Source organism: Frieseomelitta varia, unplaced genomic scaffold (genome assembly GCF_011392965.1).
Source record: "Frieseomelitta varia isolate USP_RPSP 00005682 unplaced genomic scaffold, Fvar_1.2 scaffold_937, whole genome shotgun sequence".
Taxonomy (NCBI): domain Eukaryota; kingdom Metazoa; phylum Arthropoda; class Insecta; order Hymenoptera; family Apidae; genus Frieseomelitta; species Frieseomelitta varia.
Window position 1 is genome coordinate 387,237 of NW_025110742.1, and position 20,474 is coordinate 407,710.

The 20,474-nt window shown below is 25.9% G+C and overlaps 4 protein-coding genes across 7 annotated transcripts; 2 read left to right on the plus strand and 2 right to left on the minus strand.

Annotated features, from left to right (window-relative positions):
• Positions 1 to 37: 37 nt before the first annotated feature.
• Positions 38 to 2,174, minus strand: LOC122537904 (mediator of RNA polymerase II transcription subunit 8). Of its 2 annotated transcripts, XM_043671557.1 has the most exons (7): positions 2,025 to 2,174; positions 1,726 to 1,897; positions 1,396 to 1,641; positions 1,154 to 1,162; positions 546 to 716; positions 304 to 421; positions 38 to 218 (listed from the first exon to the last, which is right to left on the minus strand). In XM_043671557.1, the coding sequence occupies exons 2-7, from the start codon at positions 1,888 to 1,890 to the stop codon at positions 142 to 144; spliced, it is 786 nt and encodes a 261-aa protein (XP_043527492.1). In that variant the 5' UTR covers positions 1,891 to 1,897; positions 2,025 to 2,174; the 3' UTR covers positions 38 to 141. The 2 variants fall into 2 exon arrangements, with proteins under 2 accessions (XP_043527492.1, XP_043527493.1); XM_043671558.1 differs by lacking the exon at positions 1,154 to 1,162 and having other exon boundaries at positions 42 to 218; positions 2,025 to 2,171.
• Positions 2,175 to 2,950: 776 nt separating this feature from the next.
• LOC122537892 (glycine N-acyltransferase-like protein 3) lies at positions 2,951 to 4,479 on the minus strand. The gene is made up of 4 exons (XM_043671537.1): positions 4,158 to 4,479; positions 3,945 to 4,061; positions 3,612 to 3,862; positions 2,951 to 3,461 (listed from the first exon to the last, which is right to left on the minus strand). The coding sequence occupies exons 1-4, from the start codon at positions 4,257 to 4,259 to the stop codon at positions 3,044 to 3,046; spliced, it is 888 nt and encodes a 295-aa protein (XP_043527472.1). The 5' UTR covers positions 4,260 to 4,479; the 3' UTR covers positions 2,951 to 3,043.
• An 836-nt stretch (positions 4,480 to 5,315) lies between these two features.
• On the plus strand, positions 5,316 to 13,509 carry LOC122537875 (tuberin). 2 transcript variants are annotated; one of them, XM_043671500.1, is made up of 30 exons: positions 5,316 to 5,382; positions 5,473 to 5,596; positions 5,853 to 5,989; positions 6,080 to 6,273; positions 6,350 to 6,553; positions 6,636 to 6,810; positions 6,900 to 7,100; positions 7,181 to 7,322; positions 7,391 to 7,539; positions 7,621 to 7,793; positions 7,856 to 8,024; positions 8,091 to 8,312; positions 8,416 to 8,677; positions 8,762 to 8,880; positions 8,960 to 9,124; positions 9,213 to 9,378; positions 9,447 to 9,643; positions 9,728 to 9,844; positions 9,920 to 10,101; positions 10,171 to 10,384; positions 10,474 to 10,905; positions 10,972 to 11,140; positions 11,214 to 11,412; positions 11,499 to 11,682; positions 11,766 to 11,948; positions 12,011 to 12,186; positions 12,274 to 12,622; positions 12,691 to 12,831; positions 12,904 to 13,074; positions 13,197 to 13,509. In XM_043671500.1, exons 2-30 carry the CDS (start codon positions 5,518 to 5,520, stop codon positions 13,404 to 13,406), a joined length of 5,481 nt encoding a protein of 1,826 aa, XP_043527435.1. In that variant the 5' UTR covers positions 5,316 to 5,382; positions 5,473 to 5,517; the 3' UTR covers positions 13,407 to 13,509. The 2 variants fall into 2 exon arrangements, with proteins under 2 accessions (XP_043527435.1, XP_043527434.1); XM_043671499.1 differs by lacking the exon at positions 5,316 to 5,382 and having other exon boundaries at positions 5,389 to 5,596.
• A 467-nt stretch (positions 13,510 to 13,976) lies between these two features.
• LOC122537880 (calcium channel flower) lies at positions 13,977 to 19,142 on the plus strand. 2 transcript variants are annotated; one of them, XM_043671508.1, is made up of 6 exons: positions 13,977 to 14,135; positions 14,221 to 14,341; positions 14,723 to 14,930; positions 15,043 to 15,150; positions 15,628 to 15,787; positions 16,577 to 16,711. In XM_043671508.1, exons 1-5 carry the CDS (start codon positions 14,133 to 14,135, stop codon positions 15,749 to 15,751), a joined length of 564 nt encoding a protein of 187 aa, XP_043527443.1. In that variant the 5' UTR covers positions 13,977 to 14,132; the 3' UTR covers positions 15,752 to 15,787; positions 16,577 to 16,711. The 2 variants fall into 2 exon arrangements, with proteins under 2 accessions (XP_043527443.1, XP_043527442.1); XM_043671507.1 differs by lacking the exon at positions 15,628 to 15,787 and having other exon boundaries at positions 16,577 to 19,142.
• Positions 19,143 to 20,474: the final 1,332 nt, after the last annotated feature.

Genomic DNA, 20,474 nt, shown 5'->3' on the forward strand with positions numbered 1-20,474 from the left:
CAAATTTTTTATTCTTATTTTTCTAAAACAATAAATGAATGTTATATTGTTCATGTACCAGAAAATAATTAATTATGGTAGAAATAATATTTTATTTGATAATTATTATATTAAAATCAATATTAAAAACAAAATTATATTTTATCTATATGGATGAATTTGTGATGCTGCTTTAATATTAGTTTTGATTGCACTTGGAGCTTTGTTCATTTGTCCCACTACAAATACATAGAATATATTTGTCAGTGTTGTCAATGTAAATATCAATTATAAAATTAATTAAATTATAATGGATTTACTTACTAGATGGATTTCCTAGAGATCCTTGCCCTGGAGTTTGTTGTTGATTTCCAGGTCTACCTACCATCATTCCACTAGGTACAGAATTTACACCAGACTGAACCATTTGTACAGAATCAGACTAGAAAATAAAAGTGCAAAATTATTTCGTACTTAATTTCATATATAGTTAATGAATTAAGATGATTGATCACTTTTTATATGAAATTTATCATATATATATATTAATTTCAAAAGAAATTTACCTTTAAACCTTTACCCATACCTACAGCTGCTACAAGTGCATGAGTATCTGCAGTACTACTTGTTTGAGCTTGAGTTGCTCTAGACCCAGCTTCACTTTCCCATTCTTCACGTGCTTTATTTGCTATATCCCATACATGATTAATGACTTTTGTGTATTGAGCCACTTGTTTCTGAAAATTATAAAGTATATACATATTTTAGAAGACAAATAACATTTAGCGTTCCACTCGCTAAATGGACCTACTATGAAATTTTATAGCATTTTTAAACTATTAGAGGAAAAATAACTTTTGTATATCAAAATTAAATTGTTGTACACAATACAATAATACTTTTTTTGCAATTCATAATATTTTTTGGAAGCAATGATTTCCTCTAACAGTTTAATATTAACAAAAAAACATATTGCAAAATACTATGTTCATATAAATATAAATAAACTATAAAATAATTTGTAATTTATATTAAATACAATATTGTAAAACATAAAATACATTTTTTTGTCTCTAAAATTTGAAAATTATTTTGTGTAATTTATAACTATTTTAATTTCAGTCCAAAGCGAATGGAACTAATAAAAGCTGAAAGCTAGCTGATAGTAGCTTACATTGCAGTCCTAGTTGATGTTTAGTTAGCACATTAAAAGAGAAATAGAACATCTTATATTATCTTTAAGCTTCTACAATAAGACAGTAAAGAGATATAATTCTATCTCCGTTTTAAAATACTTTCAAAATTTAAATTTATTAAATCTTTTTATAATTAGTAAGAACACATGAAATTTATATGAATATTTCATAATTAATTTTTAAAAAGATATAATATATAATAAGAAATACTTCTCCTTACATGTGATGTTTCATAATTTAAATTTGCAGCTTTTGCTTCAAGCTGGATCATTTTTTGTTCAGCTTGAGGTTCTACTTTGGTTCGCAGATAATCTGGTACTAAATCATGAGCAAATGTGGGAATTCTACCTTCAGTTAAACGAAGCAGTTCATCATCTTTTTCTGGACTTAATCGTAATGGTAAAACTGTTAAGTTTCTTAGGTTTGGTGCTTTATCATGACCAAGAATTTTTGAGAGACTGGTTAGCTATAAATGAAACTTGTTTTAGGTTAAATCATTTAAATTAATCAAAATTGCTTTCATTTAAAAGTTATAACTACATTAACTTACATGCCCTGAAATAAGTGCAAAATTATCAAGAAAATTAGGCCAATTCAATGTTTCATATTCATGTTCCAATTTAAATATCATTGCAGCAATTGCAGTCTTTAAATCGTTTACTCTCATAATAATAGCCTCCAAAGCAGAATCCAATTGCTTTTCTTCTCTTTGCATTTTGGATCTTATAAAAATATAAATAAAGACGTATTGTAATAATTTTATAGGTTATTTGTCATTGTTGAAATGACAAGTTGTTATATATAAACAATATTATATTTATATTTATGTATTTTTATTGGTTTACTTACTATTAAATATATAATAATTTAGTAAAATTTATAATTATATATTGTTGTATTTCTTTGACATTAATTTTATATTAGTAAAACATAAATATTCGTAGTTGTGATTAAAACTTCACGTTAATGGTTAATAATCAAACACAACACTTCTAACACAAGCCACGTGATAACGTTGCTTCCGGAAATAGTGTAGTATATATAGTGTAGTAGTGAAGTATATAATGGATAGATTTGATCGTTATTTTTCTAGGGAAATTAATCAAATTTTTTTAATAATTAAAAATATAGTTATATATAGAAATATAGTTATAAATATAGTTATATATCAAATTTTTTTAATAATTAAAAATATAGTTATATATAGAAATATAGTTATAAATTATAGTTATAAATAGAAATATACATAAATAATATGTAAATATTATAACTGTAATAAATAAAAGTATGTAATATACAAACTAGTATTGATAGTACTTTTATCTGAAGTATTTTATAAGTATTTTAAATATAAGTATAAAACAAGTTCAGTTTTTTTCAAACAAAACTTAACTTTAAAAGTGGATAAAATATCATATAAGTTTGTATAAAAATATAAAAGAAACAAGATTAGAAACATTAAATGAAATAGTTAGGTAAACACAAACGAATGATAAGGATAACTTTTAAGAAAAGTTATTGAAAGGAAAATCTTTTGAAGTAAATAATGGACAATAAAAAATGCCACAATTTTCAAAAATAAAAATAGAAATTTGTTATATTATTATTTAACAGATATGATACATTTTTTCACGTTATTTTAATGTATATTAGTACTGCAGTATATTAGTTTAGATCTGCATATTATAAATATCCCATATTCTACATAAATCTAATTTTATAGCTTTCAAATATTATAATATAAATAAAGCATTATTTATTTTCTATTATAGTAAATTTATTTACAGAAAATAATTTAATAATTCCTTCTAATGAAATATTTTATCTTTATGAATTCTTAGACAACTAATTTTGATTGTTAGACTTTACTATTGTTTTTTTGTAGTGAGTTTTATAAATTCACAGGATGCAACTGCTTTCCAACCAAGAGCTTTAAACATTTTTTCTGATGATGTGTTTCCTTTAATAATAAATAGTGTTGTTGAAATTCCTTGCTCAGCAATTTTTTTTGAAAGCATATTTACTATTACTTTTGCATAACCTTTTCCTTTATGTTCTTCCAAAGTTTGTACCATTCCTAATCCCTGCCAATCATTTTGTATACCCCATGAAACTAAAGAATCATTTTTTTTTAAATATAGTCCTATTCCACCATTTAATTCTATCAATGTTGCTATATATTTTAAGGACAACTCAGGATTTTTCACACTCTTATGTGGCCATAAAGAATGTATTAATGGAACGTTTAATTTATCCAAAGGTTTTATATAACATTCATCTGGTATCCTAAAACATGAAAGAAAAAGAAATTGTTCTTATATTGTAAGAAATTGCAATTGTATTTGATATCATATTAACATAATATCATAATAACATAATATAATAATAAATGTAAATATCATATTAACACAATATAATAATAAATGTAAATAATACCAAATTTTTGTTTTTATACATTCTTCGGTAGGCTTAAAATAATAATTGTTTGATAATACTAGTTCTGTTTCTACATTTCTCAAATACTTGAGAGTTTCTAGTGCAGTAAACACATTAGATGCAAAAGATCCATGAACTGAAGCAAAACATATTTGTTGATCGTAATCTATGAGTTTGGTTTCTGTTAACACTTTATGTATGATATCACTGTTTGGGTGCAATGTAAATATTAAGATATTACAAACTGAAAACTGAATGTATATTGTATATTAGAAAGGATATTTTTTATAGTCTCTTTTACTTTTCAGATTACTTATTTCAATTTATACTTACGTTGCTTATTCCAATAAAAGTTCCTTGTTCATAATCTCCATCTGGACAATAAATTTGAATAGATATATTTGGATTTTCTTTTTTCCATACAATAGAATTTTGAATCCAGTAATAATACTACAAATAAGGAATTTTATCATGATTCATTTATAGAATGTACATTAGCATTATTAAATTATATTTCAATTATAAATTGTTTAAATTAAAACTTACATATGCAAACTCTGGCCAATTGAGCTTTGTTTTATTTTGTATAAGAGACCACTTTTCAAATGGCACAGGTTGCAAAATATCCGTAATGGAATTTTTTGACATTGTGCAATTTGAAATTACTAATTGCAAAACGACGCCGCGATTAGTTATAGATATATTCGATTAATTTCCCAACATTACTACTTTAATATCAATTATCTGAGATTTAATCATTGAGTAAATTTGATATTAAGTGATAATAATAGAACTGCGTAATAGTGCATTGAAGATAAATGAAAAATATGGAATATTTAACAACACGTGATAATTTTTGTGAATGAATTCTTTATTTTAAATAATTTGAATATAATCTAATTTATCGTATTATATTGTAAAAAAAAATATGTTCATAATTCGTCAAAGTATATATAAATTTCTAATTGAACAGAAATGTCGATTACGTCATGTAAATCAAATCAAATAAGTGAATATTTACAAATGATCATTCTATAAAAATTTTTTTATATTGTACTATAAATTTATATTAAAAATTTTATAGTCGCAATTAAATTATTATAAAATTATATATTTGTATTTAATAGCAGGAAGAAATGATTTCATATAAATGTAATTATAAATAAATTCTAAACTTAATATACTTTTTAATGTATTTTTATTTCGATATTCATACTTAATTAATAGTATTTAGTTTTACAATAACATTTTTTAATCATTAAAATTAACAATTCATATTTTTTTACGAAATTTTCAATATAAAAAAGATATTTATATTGTGTCAATGTGTGAATGAAACACACTACGTATTTTTGTAAAATTAAATAAAAATACATGTAAGGAATAAATAATCTGATTCATATAGTTCATACGTTTAAGTATGGTATTTTGTGTTATTAAAATACTAAGTTATTAAAATACTGTGTTATTAAAATTAAGTTTATAGATACAGAACATTTGAAAGATCTATTTATAATGTGATAGTTTCTTGAAGATTAAATTTAGATATCTTATAAAACTTTTGACCATGAACTACTAAAGTAATAGATATAAAATTTTTCATATGGGAATTTATTTTAATTAAGGACTTGCGAGAATTATTTCCTGTAGCCCTCTAATGGTAAATATTAAAAATATAGTTACATATGTTGAACTTTATAAGTATTGATAGTCTTTATTAGTGTTTTTTTTTATAGTTAGAAATTACAGCTGATTGGTGTTTGGTATTCTGGTATTTCATCTCTCTTTACGCGGTGCATCTCACTGACATTTCTCTGTTGAGATTTACTTTTAATATGCCTACTACTATTACTTGTTACAGCCCTTTCTGGATATCTTAGTGTTTACCTTTAGTTCGTAAAATAAAATGTCGAAAATGAGTTCCAAAGATAAAGATAATAAAACGTTACATGATAAATTGAAACAATTCTTTCGCATTAATAAAGGTGATTTTATAATTTATAATGATTTTTGATTTTTATAATTTATAATGGCACTGTATTATTGATGTAGTTTTATATTAAATAATGAAATAAACTCGTAATGGTAATAAACTTTTAACTTATATCGTGCAAATTAATTTTGTAATTATAATTTATAAATTATAATTTAAGATTGCAGTTTATATATTATTTATTTATTTTATATATTTATTACATATTTATATATTTATAAATAAATCAATACTGAATTTATTTTTAGGAAATTATAAAAATCGTGAAGACTTTACATTAACTCATGATCTTGAGAAAGAAATTAGTCCTGAAAGTCCTGTGCACCATCGTACGAAAGCAATTAAAGATCTGTGTGATGCAGTTCTTAATCAACAATGGGAAGATGTAGGTAGATTGTATGTCTAAGATTATATATTAATTGTATAGTAGTATATTTAAAAATGTATAATATTATCTTTTATTTTTTTAAATTAGAAAGCAGCTGAAAGATTATGGTATTTAGTACAAGATCTTTTAGAAAAGGATGTGCCCCGTGAACATAGGCATGTGACATTAAATTTTCTACGATGTCTTGTTCAAGGCCAATATTCTAAATTATCTTCTCTTATGAGAGTAAAGTTTTTTATGGTTGTTAAGGAACATAATATTCCTGAAGATATTGGGCCTAGGTAATCATTAAAATAGAATAAGTAGAAATTATCTTATTTTATGAATATTTTAATTGAGTTGTGGATTATTGTACAGATTAGAACTTCTACAAAGCTTGACAGAAAATGGAAAAGATATATTACACTTAGAGGAAAGAATGGGACCTTTCTTATTAGATTGGATGCCTGTTGTAACAGTAGGAGATGGAAAAAGAGGGGCCGAGTTTTTATCACTTCTTGTTAATGTCATAAAATTTAACTCGGCTTATATTGATGAAGATATTATATCAGGCCTTGTTCAGTAAGTATTTTATAATTTAATAGTAAGTAAATGGACAATTCTGATGATCATTGCAAAATAAACTTTATGCTTTTATTTCTAGATATATTTGCCATCTATGTTATTGTAGCAATATCAGTGAAGTTGTTTCTGGATGCTTAGAGGCTTTAGATGCAATTGTTTGTTACAGTAATTTACAGTCTGATTCATTACAAACTTTTATCATTGCATTATGTGGAAGTGTTAATGTTGAAACATACTGTCAAATAAGTTGGAAGGTACATTGTAAAATTTTATGAAATTTAAATGCTAGTTACGTTTATGCTATATGTATGGTATTAATGGATTTCAAATGTGATATTTGTAGATAATGCGTAACTTATTAGGTACACATATGGGTCATTCTGCACTATATACAATGTGTCGTTTGCTACAAGATACAAATTTTCAGAGAGATGTTCGTTTACTTAGAGGTGCAGTATTTTATGTAAATATGGGTCTTTGGGGGACTCATAAAATTCCAAAATTAGAATGTACTCCTACATCAGTTTTACCCTCATTTTATCAAGTAAGTAATAAATATGTAATGTAATGGCCATGTATTTCCACTTACAAGAAATATTATTTATTATTTTGTTATTTTATAAGGCTTTAAAATGTAATCATCCAATTGTTATGTATGAAGTAACATTATCAATTCAAAGATTAGTAAATAAATATGGTGCTGAGTTATGGGACCCTACATGGAGTATTATTCTTGATATTATTGAAGAAGTTATTTCTCATACAGGTAAAATCTAAAGTTGTAAAATTTAATATAAATATTTAATTTTCATTAATTTCGTATTCTGTTGGTAGAAACCAGTAATCAACCTGCAACTAGACAAGTCTCAGTGAATTTACATGAAACAATAAATAGCATTGAAAATTTATTGGATAGTAACCATTATAATGGTTGTGTTCAACGATTTTATGATCTCGTTGAACGATGTAGTGATGCAAGACCTGTAATTATCATATTTATAATGTAAATATAACATTAAATATTTCTTTTTTTTTACTAAAATATACAATTAAATTTTTTTTAGGAAGGTTCCGTTTTGAAATTAATTGAATATCGAGCACGAACTATAGGACCTACACATTATCAATGGCAATCTAAATTAGCAAATTTGATGGAACGTTATTATAAAATTGAAACACGTACTAATGTTAGAATGAAAGTTCTTGATGTTTTAACAAATGTCGTTCAAGTTAATAGGTACGTAAAGTAATACTTTGTAAAAATTAAGAAATTTTTTAAATTGCCGTTATTTTTAATAGATCGAGATATGAAGACGAATTAATTGAGCGAATAATTGTGCCATATTTTCAACACGTTGATATGGATTCAGATATTACAATTCGTAATGGTGTTGCACATTTACTTGTTGATCTTTGTCTTGAATGTGATACAAAAAGATGTTTAGAACTTTTAGATATATTGGAGAAGGTATATAATGTTTTAGATATTTATGTAAATAAAATATATTATTTTTAATATTAAATGTATGTTAAGGTAATCAACAAGCCCTTCATTTCTGATGCTCCAGTTACAAAAGATAGTGATATTAAAGATGTAAAGACTGCAGTTGTTGGTGTGATGAAAATATTAACATCAAAAATTTATTATTTACCATCAAGTCATGCCATACGTGCTTATAAAGTTTTAGTGAATCATTTGGAACAGCATTATAAAGAACCAACTGTCTTCCATGATATTTCTACAATTCGATACTTGGTAACAAATATAGAGATGATGTATAATATTTTAATTTTTAACTTTTTAATAATGGTATATTTTACTTCAATGTGTCTCTTTATAAAATTATTTTGTATTTTAGATTTTTGAATGCTTTTTAAAAATTAGAGCGAATACGCTTTATCATCTTGGATTTCTGGATACTCAAAATTCATCCGTAATAAAGTTCAGTCCATATTTAGTTTTAGAACATGCAACGACTGAACGAATGAATAGTGGAGGAGGTGGCAACAGTCCTCCACCAGTTAGTCCAGCTCCATTACAGCACTTATCTTGTCAAATTACTCATATGTCATTGGCACATGCATGCAAAGCTGTTATTTCTTGTATTATATCGGAAAAAGGTTTATATTATATATGCTCTAAATTATTATAATTATTTATATATGAAAGTTACGAGTTGAGTTTCAAATATATCTGTTTTACAGATTGGAAAGTTTTGCAACTTGTATTAAAAGAATTGCCCCAAGTAATGCAAAACAGAGCATTAATATTATCACGACATTCAAATGACATTGACTACTTTGCAACTGCACTTTGTTCAATGGTATATTTTATTTTAATGGTATTATTTTATTTACTTTTTTTAAACATTTCAAGGAACTTATTTTAATATATTTTTATAGGTCAGTGATAAGAGTTTGAGACTTCCAGAGTCTCTCTACAATGTTCCTCCAAAATTTACCCTTTCAGAATTTCGCGTTCATGTTTTCCCAGTATTAGCATCATTAGCTTCATATCATGCACATTTGGAGCCCAATTTACAACAGCGTTTGATAAAATGTTTAGAGGTAAAAAAGAGAAATTAAATTTTTAAAATTAATTTAGTGATATAATATTTGTAATTATATAAATTTTCTTAACTATTGTAACTTTTAGGTTGGTTTAACAGCAAAGTGTGCAAGTCAGTGTGTTACTAGTCTTACAACTTGTATTTTAGAGATGCGTGATGCGATGAACAAACTTCTATCTGAAGTACTTTTAAATTTGTCAAAAATTTCAGCAACAGTACATATAGCTATACCAATTTTGGAATTTCTCTCTAGTAAGTTTTAAAATTTAATAGTTATCAAATTTAACTGTGAGATATATTTATTTATTTTTTTCTTATAGCTCTTACTAGACTTCCAAAAGTTTTTGCAAGTTTTATTGGAGATCAGTACATGTCAGTTTTTGCAATTTTATTGCCATATACAAATCCTTTCAAATATGATCATTATACAGTATCCTTAGCACATCACGTAATTGCTGTATGGTTTTTGAAATGCCGACTACCATTTCGTAGAGATTTTGTTAGATTTATTACTACAGTATGTATAGTATTAACGTTATATTGCTAATATAGTAATACTATTAATAATAAAATTATTAATAAAATTATTTTATATATATAGGGTTTGAAGGCTAATGTAATAGTTCCCTTTGAAGAGGGACATTTGATGAAGTCAGATTTTAATTTCATAAATGAAGATTCTTCAAATAGGAAACGTAGCTCAAGTTTGACAGAGCAGGTACGAAAACTAATAGTTATGTTTGTTTATCATTGTTTCTTAATCCATTAATTATTGTTACATTCTTATTTATAGGGTAGTAGAGGTAGAAGAGAAAGGCCTATAATGGCTAATCGCATGATAGGAGATAATAAAGTTTCAGATTTAAAGCCTCCAATTGATGAGGCTTTAATGACTTTTCATGTAGAGCTTACTGAAACTTGTATCGATCTTATGGCCCGGTATACATTTTCAACTTATTCAGCTCGGCCTAAAAGGTAAATTTATAAATTTTTATATTTTATTAATTATATTATATATAAATATAAGTATTTATTTTCATGTAGACTATCAGCTGCCGATTTTTTACTTAAAGAAGGCCAATCAATGACATGGTTGCTTGGTAATAAGCTTATTACAGTAACAACAAGTGGTTGTAGCAATAAAGCAATGCGAAATGGACTTTGTGATAACTGTTGGGTTGTGTGTAAACCTGGCCCTCAATCTCCTGAACATTCGAAAACATCTCAATCAACTTTAAGACGAGCATCGAGCACAGAGGTATTATTAACATGCATTATTGATAATTTGTTGTTACAAAAGTGTGTTTTAATTACAAATGTTCTAAAATATAAAATGATAATATATAGACAGCAAAAGAGGACAAATTATCTAGACAATCTTCTGGAGGTCATGGTAGCTCTACTGCAAATACAGCTGCAAATTCCCCAACAGAGGAATCAAAGAAAACATCGGAAGATTTAGATCCAATAAAAAAAGATCATCCTACCGAAAAAGTAAATAAAGACCAAGCAGAATTATCGAAATTAGAACAAATACTTAATAGTGAAAAACAAGAAGAACACGTTCTTTGTGCTTGTTGGTGTCAGGGTTGGGCTGAAATATACGTGCGTAGACCTACAGGCGACATGTCTTGGATAATGAGAATTCAGAATTCTATGCAATTTGAAACAAATGTAGATTTTCCTGTGTACGATATAATGGCTTTATATAGACCAAATCAAGATTTAATGCAAAAGCAGCCAGAATCTACATTCGAATGTTCTGGGGATGAAGCAGAGGTAATTTAAATATATACTATTTAGAAAATAGATAAAAAAATTTACAATTCTTGTCTCCTTTTGTAGGACACTGCGGATAAAAATATAGATCAAGTACGAAGTGATTACAACATGAAGTCTGTGATATCTTCTGTATCATCGGGTCCAATTGCAATACCCGGTTCACCGGCTCGACCGAGTCCTTCGAGGCAAAGTTCTCGTGATAGTTTAGAAAGTTTAGAGGATGGTGAAGATGGTATAATTTATTTTAATTATCATAATAAATAGATAATAAACTATGTATATTAAAAAGTAAAAATTATTGGTAGATTTACGTCGTTCTCGAAATCCTGTACGCAGATCAAATTCTAGTCCCGAAATGAGTGCTAATTGGAAAAATCCATTCTTGAATAAAGAAAAACAAAATTTGCAGCAAATAGATCGAGATCTTTCATCAGCAGACATTGAAGTTAAACTTGATGCTGAATTAAAAAAACCTGCAAAAACCACATACGCAAAAGATATGAGGTATTATTATTTTAATAAAAATTTTATTTTATTATTTTAATTGATTTCAATGATCATTTTCATGAGCTTTGTAAATGTTTTTGCAGAGTTAGTTGTGAAGCTATACCAGAAGAAATGTTTGGTATGGGTACAACACCTCCGTCAGAAAATACATCAGATCATCCAACTGCATTACGATCTCAACGTTCTTATCCGGGCGCAACACAAGTCACTCAAATTATTACGACTACTACTAGCAATACTGTTCCTCCATCACCTACTACCATACAGGTGTTAATAATAAATAAAATAAATTAAATAAATAAATTTTACAGTATGTTTTACTTATGAAAATCTTTTATCTATTTTTATAGGGTCAAGGAAACTTTTTAGGAGTACAGGGACGCGCAACACAAATTCAATCGTCTATTGCAAAGCCTCCACAATCACCTACACAAATTTATCCTCGTTTATCTAGTCTTGATTCTGGTCAAAAACAAATGCCATTAGGATCAGATAGTAAACCACCTATTGGACGCAATCATCTAGCAGATAAGGTATCATTGATGATATTGTTTATATTTTTTTGTTTTAATAAATAGTATGTATCTTTTTTCAGCAAAAGGATGAGAAACCTGATCCTTCTATGTTACCTCCTTTACCGTTACCTTTTCGTGATAGAGGTCATACGATTTCTGTAATGAGTCCTGTAAAAAAATCCCGGGAGTGGGATAATATTCGTAGAGGAAATTCACCACGAGTGAAAGAAACACCTAAAACTAGTATCAATCCGAGGTAATGTTGCAATACTTTAAAATAAAAATATCTGATAATTATTTTTGTGTTTTAATATAAAATTTATATTTAAATTATAAATTACAGTTTTGTGTTTTTGCAACTGTATCATACAGCACATTTTGGTTCACCTTCAGAAAAACCTTTATTGGTTCCACAGACAACGGCTGTACAAAGAGCAGTGACAAATTTAGATAGAATACAACCATATGAAACGCATAAAATTGGAGTTCTTTATGTTGGTCCAGGACAAGCTTCTAATGAAATTGAAATTTTAGCTAATCAACATGGATCACTTAGGTATACAGAATTCTTACAACGATTAGGGACCTTAGTCCGATTGAAGGACGTTGATGAAGGTGTATTTTTGGGAGGTTTAGATCGTAATGGTGAAAACGGAAACTTCGCATATATTTGGCAAGACGATGTTACACAGGTTCAAAAGAATTTTTATATTCTTTTTTATTTCATATTTTAAATTTTAATTTTATATCGTTTTATTAGGTGGCATTTCATGTTGCTACATTAATGCCAACAAAACTAAGTGATCCAAAATGTACATCTAAAAAGCAACATATTGGAAATAACTATGTTACTGTAGTTTATAATGAATCTGGAGAGCCATACAACATACAAACTGTAAAAGTATGTTTAATATGTTAATTGGTTAACTAATATTGACTGTAATATGTATTAATATTTGTATTATTTTTTTAGGGACAATTTAATTATGCATGTGTTGTGATTCAACCCCTAGATCATGGTACTAATCAAGTTACAGTTCAAGTAAAAGAAGAATTAGCTAAACATATTCGACACAGTGAGCCAAAAATTATTTCTGATCAAAATTTAGCTATTTTATCTCGACAATTAGCTCTTCATGCCAATGTAAGTTTTATAAAAAAAATATAACTAATATTAGTTTAATAATTGTTGTAGCTTGAATTGTATTGTTGTATTGTAACTTAAATTACAATGAGATTTACGGTTCTCTTCTTTTTTCGTTATAGCTTGCTTCGATGGTTTCCTCATCATTAGAACAAAATAGTCACAATCCATATGCTTCTAATTGGTTAGAACGTTTACGACATATTAAACGACTTCGGAATCGTGTGTTGCAAGAATCAATAAATAACAATCCAGATAGAACAACTGATGACTTATCACCAAGGTCGAACAAACGTATTTATATGGATGATTTTACTGAATATACTACATGATTTAATTTTAATAAAAAATTATTTAATAATTATCATTGAAATAATCTATATTTGTTATAAACATATTTATATATTGATGTAATAATTAAGTATTATTTCTGTACACCACAGTGAAGATAATTATTCTAACTTAAAATTCCTAAGTATAAATATCTGTCTTTATATTATATTTTATATACAAATTTCAGTTGATTTATTATAAATTTTTAATGTTATGATAAATAAAAGAATGTTTATGTAATATTCTAATGTAATTATGTATTGTTATTCTAATGTACAATATAAAATAATATAATATAAAATAATATTTAATATAATCTTTTACACTGTAAATAAATAATTTGATAAAATCTATTTCATACAAATTGATAGAAAAAAATCTACAATTTTCGGGAATGCAGTTAATAAATATAAATTCTATATTATATTCTATTGTAAATAATAAAAATATTTATTTGATGTTACGAATATTTATTTGATACTGATTGGTAAAAATTTTTTTGCGAGGTTATATTTTATCAGTAAGTTGGTAATAGAAACAGCGCTTAATCATAAAGGAGTTCACGTAAGAGCTACGAACAAAATCGTTGACAGATATAAGCGCCTCTAGCCACATAATTAAGAAACTCACGGGTCGATTTTTCGCATATCAACATATCCTTATAGTACTGTCAGTCTCGTTTGGTCCTGTCAGCTGGTGAAGAAGGGGAGACTGGAACGATAAAAATGGTAAATGTACTTTAAATTACTGAAACCTAGAATCGTTTGGACATATGTTATGTTTTTTAGTAATGATAGTTTTTTGTCTTTTTAGTCGTTCGCCGAGAAGATATCATCGATTATGCAAAGACCAGGACAGGACCCTGTTGCCAAGGACGATGTACCTTGGTGGATGAAATATGCTGGACGAGGACTCGGTACCGTGGGTAGTATAAGTATGTTTTCAAACAAAATACGTATTGCAAAATACATATTATTATAGAATGAAACTTACTGTTATCACTTTCCTTTGCAGCAAACTTGTCATATTTTTCAGAATTTACATAGAAAAAAAATGTATAATGATTAATATTTTGTATACATACACAGTATTAAGACACAATATGCATTTATGGTTTGTGATTTTTCTATACTATACAACTAATTATGTAAAATTTAAACACTTTATATTATTTATTATCACTACAAATATTTGTATTATTTTTACTTATATTGTTTACAATAGTTACAAAAGTGCTACACGACAATTAGAATTTATAGTTTGCAGTGTTTTCTATAATTTTCATGGTTTTCTGATTTTTATGAATTTGTTACAGTTGCAATTATTCTTGGAGGATGGAATTGTTTGTCAATACTGGGAGCTTCTATAGATTGTTTAATAAGTGGTATGTGGCAAATGGTGGCTGGTTTTATAGTTGCAACAATAGAAGCACCATGTTGCTGTTTATTTATTGATTATGTACAAAACTTCAGTGACTGGGTGGAAAAAAGACCATACTGGAATAGAGCAGCTGGATATTGTATGTAAGTAAATCTTATTTTTCACACAAACTGTATAAATATATTTCTTTTTTTTTCCTGTAATATTAATTTATATCAGTAACATTTAGACATGACGTATTTTTTTTATTTTTAGAATTGCAATTCCTTCAGTCCTCCTTTGTTTTGGCCCGAGTAGCTTGTTTGGTAGTGGTCTAATATTTGCAACAGGTGTAATATATGGACTAATGTCACTTGGACGAAAGTAAGTTACATGTGTTTTATTTATTATATAAAATATATCATACATTGAATTACATAGATTGTTAAAAATATAATTTTGTAGGTATACACATTTTATACTAATAAATGTATTACTTTGTTTCAATTATAAGAAAACAATACATGATATTGTATAATTCAGTTAGGAAAACAAATTGTGTGATGTGTTATCATAATAATGTGTGCACATGTTATTTGCTTATGGGTGGAAGACTAATTTTGTTACGTTGTCTCATATTTGTTTGTATTTATGTTTGAATTTATTGCTGTGGTTTTTGGGTACCTTTTATAATACATATATTAACTAACATAATTTTTATTTCACTTTATGAAAATTGTATGAAACATATATTATTCATTTAACATACATTACAAGCTATGTACTGTTAAAATATAATAGTAAAGTATAATATATTTGATGTAATTCTCGATTTTGTTACTAATACACAACTACTAACAGAGGAACCAGGCCCGACCCAGCAGGAATGACGTCGGGTGTGAGTTCCCCACAGGGTACTGTACCTCCTACTACAGATCATCATACAACTCTCGTGGAAGATCCTGATGTCTGGAGGCCTACATAAATCATCAAACATTCATTGCACCACTCCTCTAACCAGGCAATAATATATAAAATTTAATGTCATTTTTACATTGGTAGTCTTCTAGATATCACATAGATTTTTAGATTTTAATATTACAATTATGAATAATGTATTTGACAATACAAATTTAATTTATCTAGTATTAGAACTAAATTGTCATTTTGTGTGCAATTATGTTTTGTTAAAATTGAATTATTTGGTTGAATTTAGATTTTATTTAAATTAACACTTATAATTCAGCTGCAATGAAAGGCTTAAATGTGTGTATGCTACAAGTATTAGTTTATAATTTTAAATTATTTATCTATATATAAACATACTTTTAATTCTATGAGAATAACATGTAGCTTTGGATTTCTTGCATTGGAATTACATGTTTGCTTTATTTCTGTATTTTTAAAATATCATATACTATTTATATTAATAAGTTGCATGCTATTGGTAGCTTTTTTTTACTTATAATTTTACATACATTTGAATTTCAGCTCATAATTTTAAATTTTAAATACTTCTTCTTTATAGGATAGTAGGATAGATTCTATTTGGACATAATTATAAAATATCTAAAACACATAATAGAGATATGGAAAATTTCAATTATATTTTTATGTTTTTATTGAAATTTTTGTTAATACTATTTATATAATATTTTGTTTTATTAAAACGTTTATTTTCTTACATTTTATAGGTATATATTCTATGATACAAAATTTATATTTTGTATATATATATACAATAGCCATTTCATAGTTTTTATATGTTCGTATTATTTTATAAATTTTTTAATAATTTATGAATTTTTAGGGCATCGCTTCGTGAAATGAGATCAGCAGCGACGAATATCGAGGTTCCTTCATCAAGTATGCAAGCTACACTTGTTGAAAATGCTCAACCAATGGGTTTTACCAATAGACCAGATAGTAATGTTTAAATTCACAACATTAATTGGCAAAATAATTCATCTTTTTGTGTGAATGGTGATAAATGTTGTCTTGGAAAAATATTCAATAATTGAGCCTATGAATATGCAAGCGTTTGAAGCACTTATTTAGTTCTATTAATTTTAGTATTTTATTATTTTCAATTTATGGTACTATAAATGCTTGGATTATTTATACCGAAATATAGGTGAAGTAGTTCGATCATTTTTTTCCTTCATACATAATTTTTAATAGAGTTTCAGTTGTGGTTTTTGATACTGATAGAGAATTAGTAATATTAACACATTATTTACTAAACCTTTATATGTTACATTATTTCAGTTTTTTATTTGAAATAATGCCAAAGTTAAAGACTGCTATAGAAATTATATTCTGATAGTATTCATGGGCTTGATTTCTTGTGATTCTACTTGTCTATTGCGTGTCATAATATTACAAGAATAAAATCTGCGAAGAAAAAAATAATTATACATTGATTTTGGATGTAGTTATTTGTTTAAATTTTACGATTTAAATTGAGAGAGTGTAATATTTTGAACTAAAATTACATTTCCAAAATCAAAACATCCTAAGGGTTTAAAAAAGATCATTCATAAGTTATAGGAAGATGGACGAATCATAACATATTATTTTATTTTCACTTATTGTGTATACATATATGTAGGTTGAATCACGTGTAAGTAAAACAATCTTCCATTTCTTTTTATTTTTATTATTTAGGGTAAAAAATTGAATTAGAGTGAGTATATAGTGAGGTAACAGTAAGAGATAGTTATATAATTTTTCTTCTTTATTCTTTTTTTGAATAGAAAAGAAATATATAGAAGTATATATGAATTACCCTATATATTCTCTCTGCCAAATTATTTGTACATATATATGTATACATACATACATTTAAATTTATTTGTAATAATTTCATTTAAATTTATATGTGTGGTATTTACTTCCATATGGTATTCTGGAATCAAAAACTTCCAATTTTTTGTACTTTTCATGCTTTTGTGGTTAAATGTGAGTGATAAATGACAGGAAAAAGCACTAATCAGCTGCACTGATATTTTATTATGTCTAATGTAGTTTCTATTCAAAATTACAAAATTGTAAATACATAATATTTTGATTATTTCAATAATGTTTATACCAGCTTTAATTCTATTCAAAATTATTTTAATCAAAATCAAATTTATCAATGACTTACTTATTTTCATAGATTTTTAAAAAATTCTTTTTCTTAAATTAATATCATGTATTTTTAATCGAATAAGCACTTATTTGTTAATTGAAACTGTCAAATTACTCGACCATTATCTTTCCTTACATTCCTATTTTTTAATTAATTTATTTATTAAAGATGTAAGACTTTTGAAATATTTAACTGGGTACTGACTTTCAATGTTTGGTGATTTTTGTGTTGCGTTTGCCAAATAATTCATTTTAAATGCCACTTTTAGACATACATATATTATTTATGTAGCGTGTATGTAGATTATTCTAAAATTACTGTTTTTGTGATTTTTGCGTTGCATTTTATTGTGATTGTTTATAATTAAGTAAACCCTTAGCAATTTATATCCATATATAATAAACAGTATACTATATTATATGTAGTGTTAATTAGCATGAAAAGGAGGAGATAGGAGCATGTAACTTGATCATATTGCATGTAATTTCTGTACTGATATATATGAAACATATCTGACTTTTATTACGTTTATGATTATTTCAAGATCATAAAGTGTTTTTTTTTCTGATTTAAATTGTATATGTTATATTTTGAGTATTAAAAAATTTAACTGTACTTTGATAACATTATCAGTTTTGAATATTTTTGTATAATGTTTAATAGAAAAAGAATAATATAAAGGATGTATGATATTAGTGAAAAATTAAACTAGAAGTAAATGTTCAACGTTAAAAAATTTTATTTCATTTAAATAGTATAAATTTTATTGAACATTCAATTTTTACTTGATGAAACATGATACTTGAGCAAATTCAACATGTAGAAAATAATATAAAAAAAGTATTAAAATGAATTTTCAAATGATGTGTAAAATGTATGATAAGTTATATAAAACATTTTATTGTTGTTATAAATAGGACAGGAAAATTTATAATATTTTTCTGTCACAAGGAAATGTATTCAAACATACATGTCGCATGTGTTTCTGACCAATTGTAATTGACAAGAATTAAAAATCTGTAGTGTGAATAACATGCATAATGTGCTGTATTGTTTAGTGGGATATGAGTAAATTTTAAAACTACATATTGTCTTCGAAGTATACCAAAATGTATCTATGTAGATATTTAACTTCCATTAAATAGAAAACCAGTCAAAATATTTATAATGCTTAATGCACTATCACAATTTCAAGCCAATATGAAATGTACACATGAAAGGAAATAGACTTGTTTTAAATATATGTCGATTTAGTTAAAAACATTCTATTATAAATATGTTTAATTTCGAATGTAGAAATTTACAAATAAAAAGTTCAGATATATGAATTTATTTATTTGTATGTATCACATTAGTAACTAAAAGAACAAGTTAATGGGCTTGATTATTATTCGTTACATACATGTGTAGTAAAATTGTCAATAAATATTAGAATTATGTTAATGATATTTGAGTAATTTTTACCAAAGTGATAAAATTTAATTAAATCTTTTAAGCTTTGTTTTTATATTTTTTTTTCCTCAATAATTTTTATTTTTACGTATTACATATTTGATATGATTCTTTTTTAAAATTCGCGCCTTTTATATTATACTGGTTACTTAAATTATCAACCAATTACAGAGGAAGATTTTAAACGACCAATGAAAGTATGTGTTCAGAAATTTTCGTTATTCGTCCGTTATAACGTTCATATCTTGTTACATTTAAACGTGCGGAAATTTATATTGCTATTGTTGAAGTACGATTAAATAATGTTTTATAATTAAGTGCTTTTGTAAAATAACTAAATGTAAAAATTTGGACTCAATTTAGAATAATTTGTGAGGGATTACAAAATCAAGAACGTATGTGGAATAATATGGTATGTGGAACAAATAATATGACAACGATATTATGTAAAATTCTAGTGCACTTGTTTATTATCTTACTGTTTATTTAAAAAAACATTGATATATAGTGGTAATTTACTAAATAAAATAGAACGTTACAAATTTTACAACATATAGCTATAATAAAGAACGGTGGCATTGTTATTTGTAGAATACTAGCACATTAACTTTAATATTAATTCAGAATTACAATTTATACGTATAAAAATGATGAATTAGAATTATTCAAGGCATAAGATATAAACATGTATTTTCAAATATTTGAAAACATTTATTCATAGACCTAAGTCATATTCTTTCATATAGCATTTTCCTTTTGTTTTTATTTTTACTTGTTCTAAAGTAACATTAATAATGCAAAACTGATGTTTGTAGTATGAATCAACGTGTTCTTTCTTTGAAAAAAATTGCAATAAGATCAAGTCGTGAAAGTAAAGCACAACATAAAAAAAATAAAATGACACGATGCCCCATATGTTAATTTATATCGAGATTTATACGACTAATATAAATCCGCCTGCGGATTCATTTTTAATATGAAACTTTCCTTACATGTACATGTATGTATACTTCTAAATTATATCTAGTTATTTAATTGCAAGATTTTATAATAATCGAGACGATATACGTACTATAAATAATCGTAATCGTGCAATGTTTTATGATGACTTTTCATCCGACAA

Excerpts from the sequence above, each read along its gene's own strand:
- LOC122537875 (XM_043671500.1), top strand. The coding sequence starts at position 5,518 with ATGTCGAAAATGAGTTCCAAAGATAAAGATAATAAAACGTTACATGAT. Across the intron at positions 7,794-7,855 it reads AATGTCGTTCAAGTTAATAG|ATCGAGATATGAAGACGAAT; the intron begins GTACGTAAAGTA and ends TATTTTTAATAG. Across the intron at positions 12,623-12,690 it reads GGCAAGACGATGTTACACAG|GTGGCATTTCATGTTGCTAC; the intron begins GTTCAAAAGAAT and ends TCGTTTTATTAG.
- LOC122537904 (XM_043671557.1), bottom strand. The coding sequence starts at position 1,890 with ATGCAAAGAGAAGAAAAGCAATTGGATTCTGCTTTGGAGGCTATTATT. Across the intron at positions 422-545 it reads GTATGGGTAAAGGTTTAAAG|TCTGATTCTGTACAAATGGT; the intron begins GTAAATTTCTTT and ends TTTATTTTCTAG. Across the intron at positions 219-303 it reads ATCTCTAGGAAATCCATCTA|TGGGACAAATGAACAAAGCT; the intron begins GTAAGTAAATCC and ends ATGTATTTGTAG.
- LOC122537880 (XM_043671507.1), top strand. Across the intron at positions 14,342-14,722 it reads CGGTACCGTGGGTAGTATAA|TTGCAATTATTCTTGGAGGA; the intron begins GTATGTTTTCAA and ends AATTTGTTACAG. Across the intron at positions 15,151-16,576 it reads CTAATGTCACTTGGACGAAA|GGCATCGCTTCGTGAAATGA; the intron begins GTAAGTTACATG and ends ATGAATTTTTAG.
- LOC122537892 (XM_043671537.1), bottom strand. The coding sequence starts at position 4,259 with ATGTCAAAAAATTCCATTACGGATATTTTGCAACCTGTGCCATTTGAA. Across the intron at positions 4,062-4,157 it reads ATTGGCCAGAGTTTGCATAT|TATTATTACTGGATTCAAAA; the intron begins GTAAGTTTTAAT and ends CCTTATTTGTAG. Across the intron at positions 3,863-3,944 it reads CTTTTATTGGAATAAGCAAC|TTTTCAGTTTGTAATATCTT; the intron begins GTAAGTATAAAT and ends ATATACATTCAG.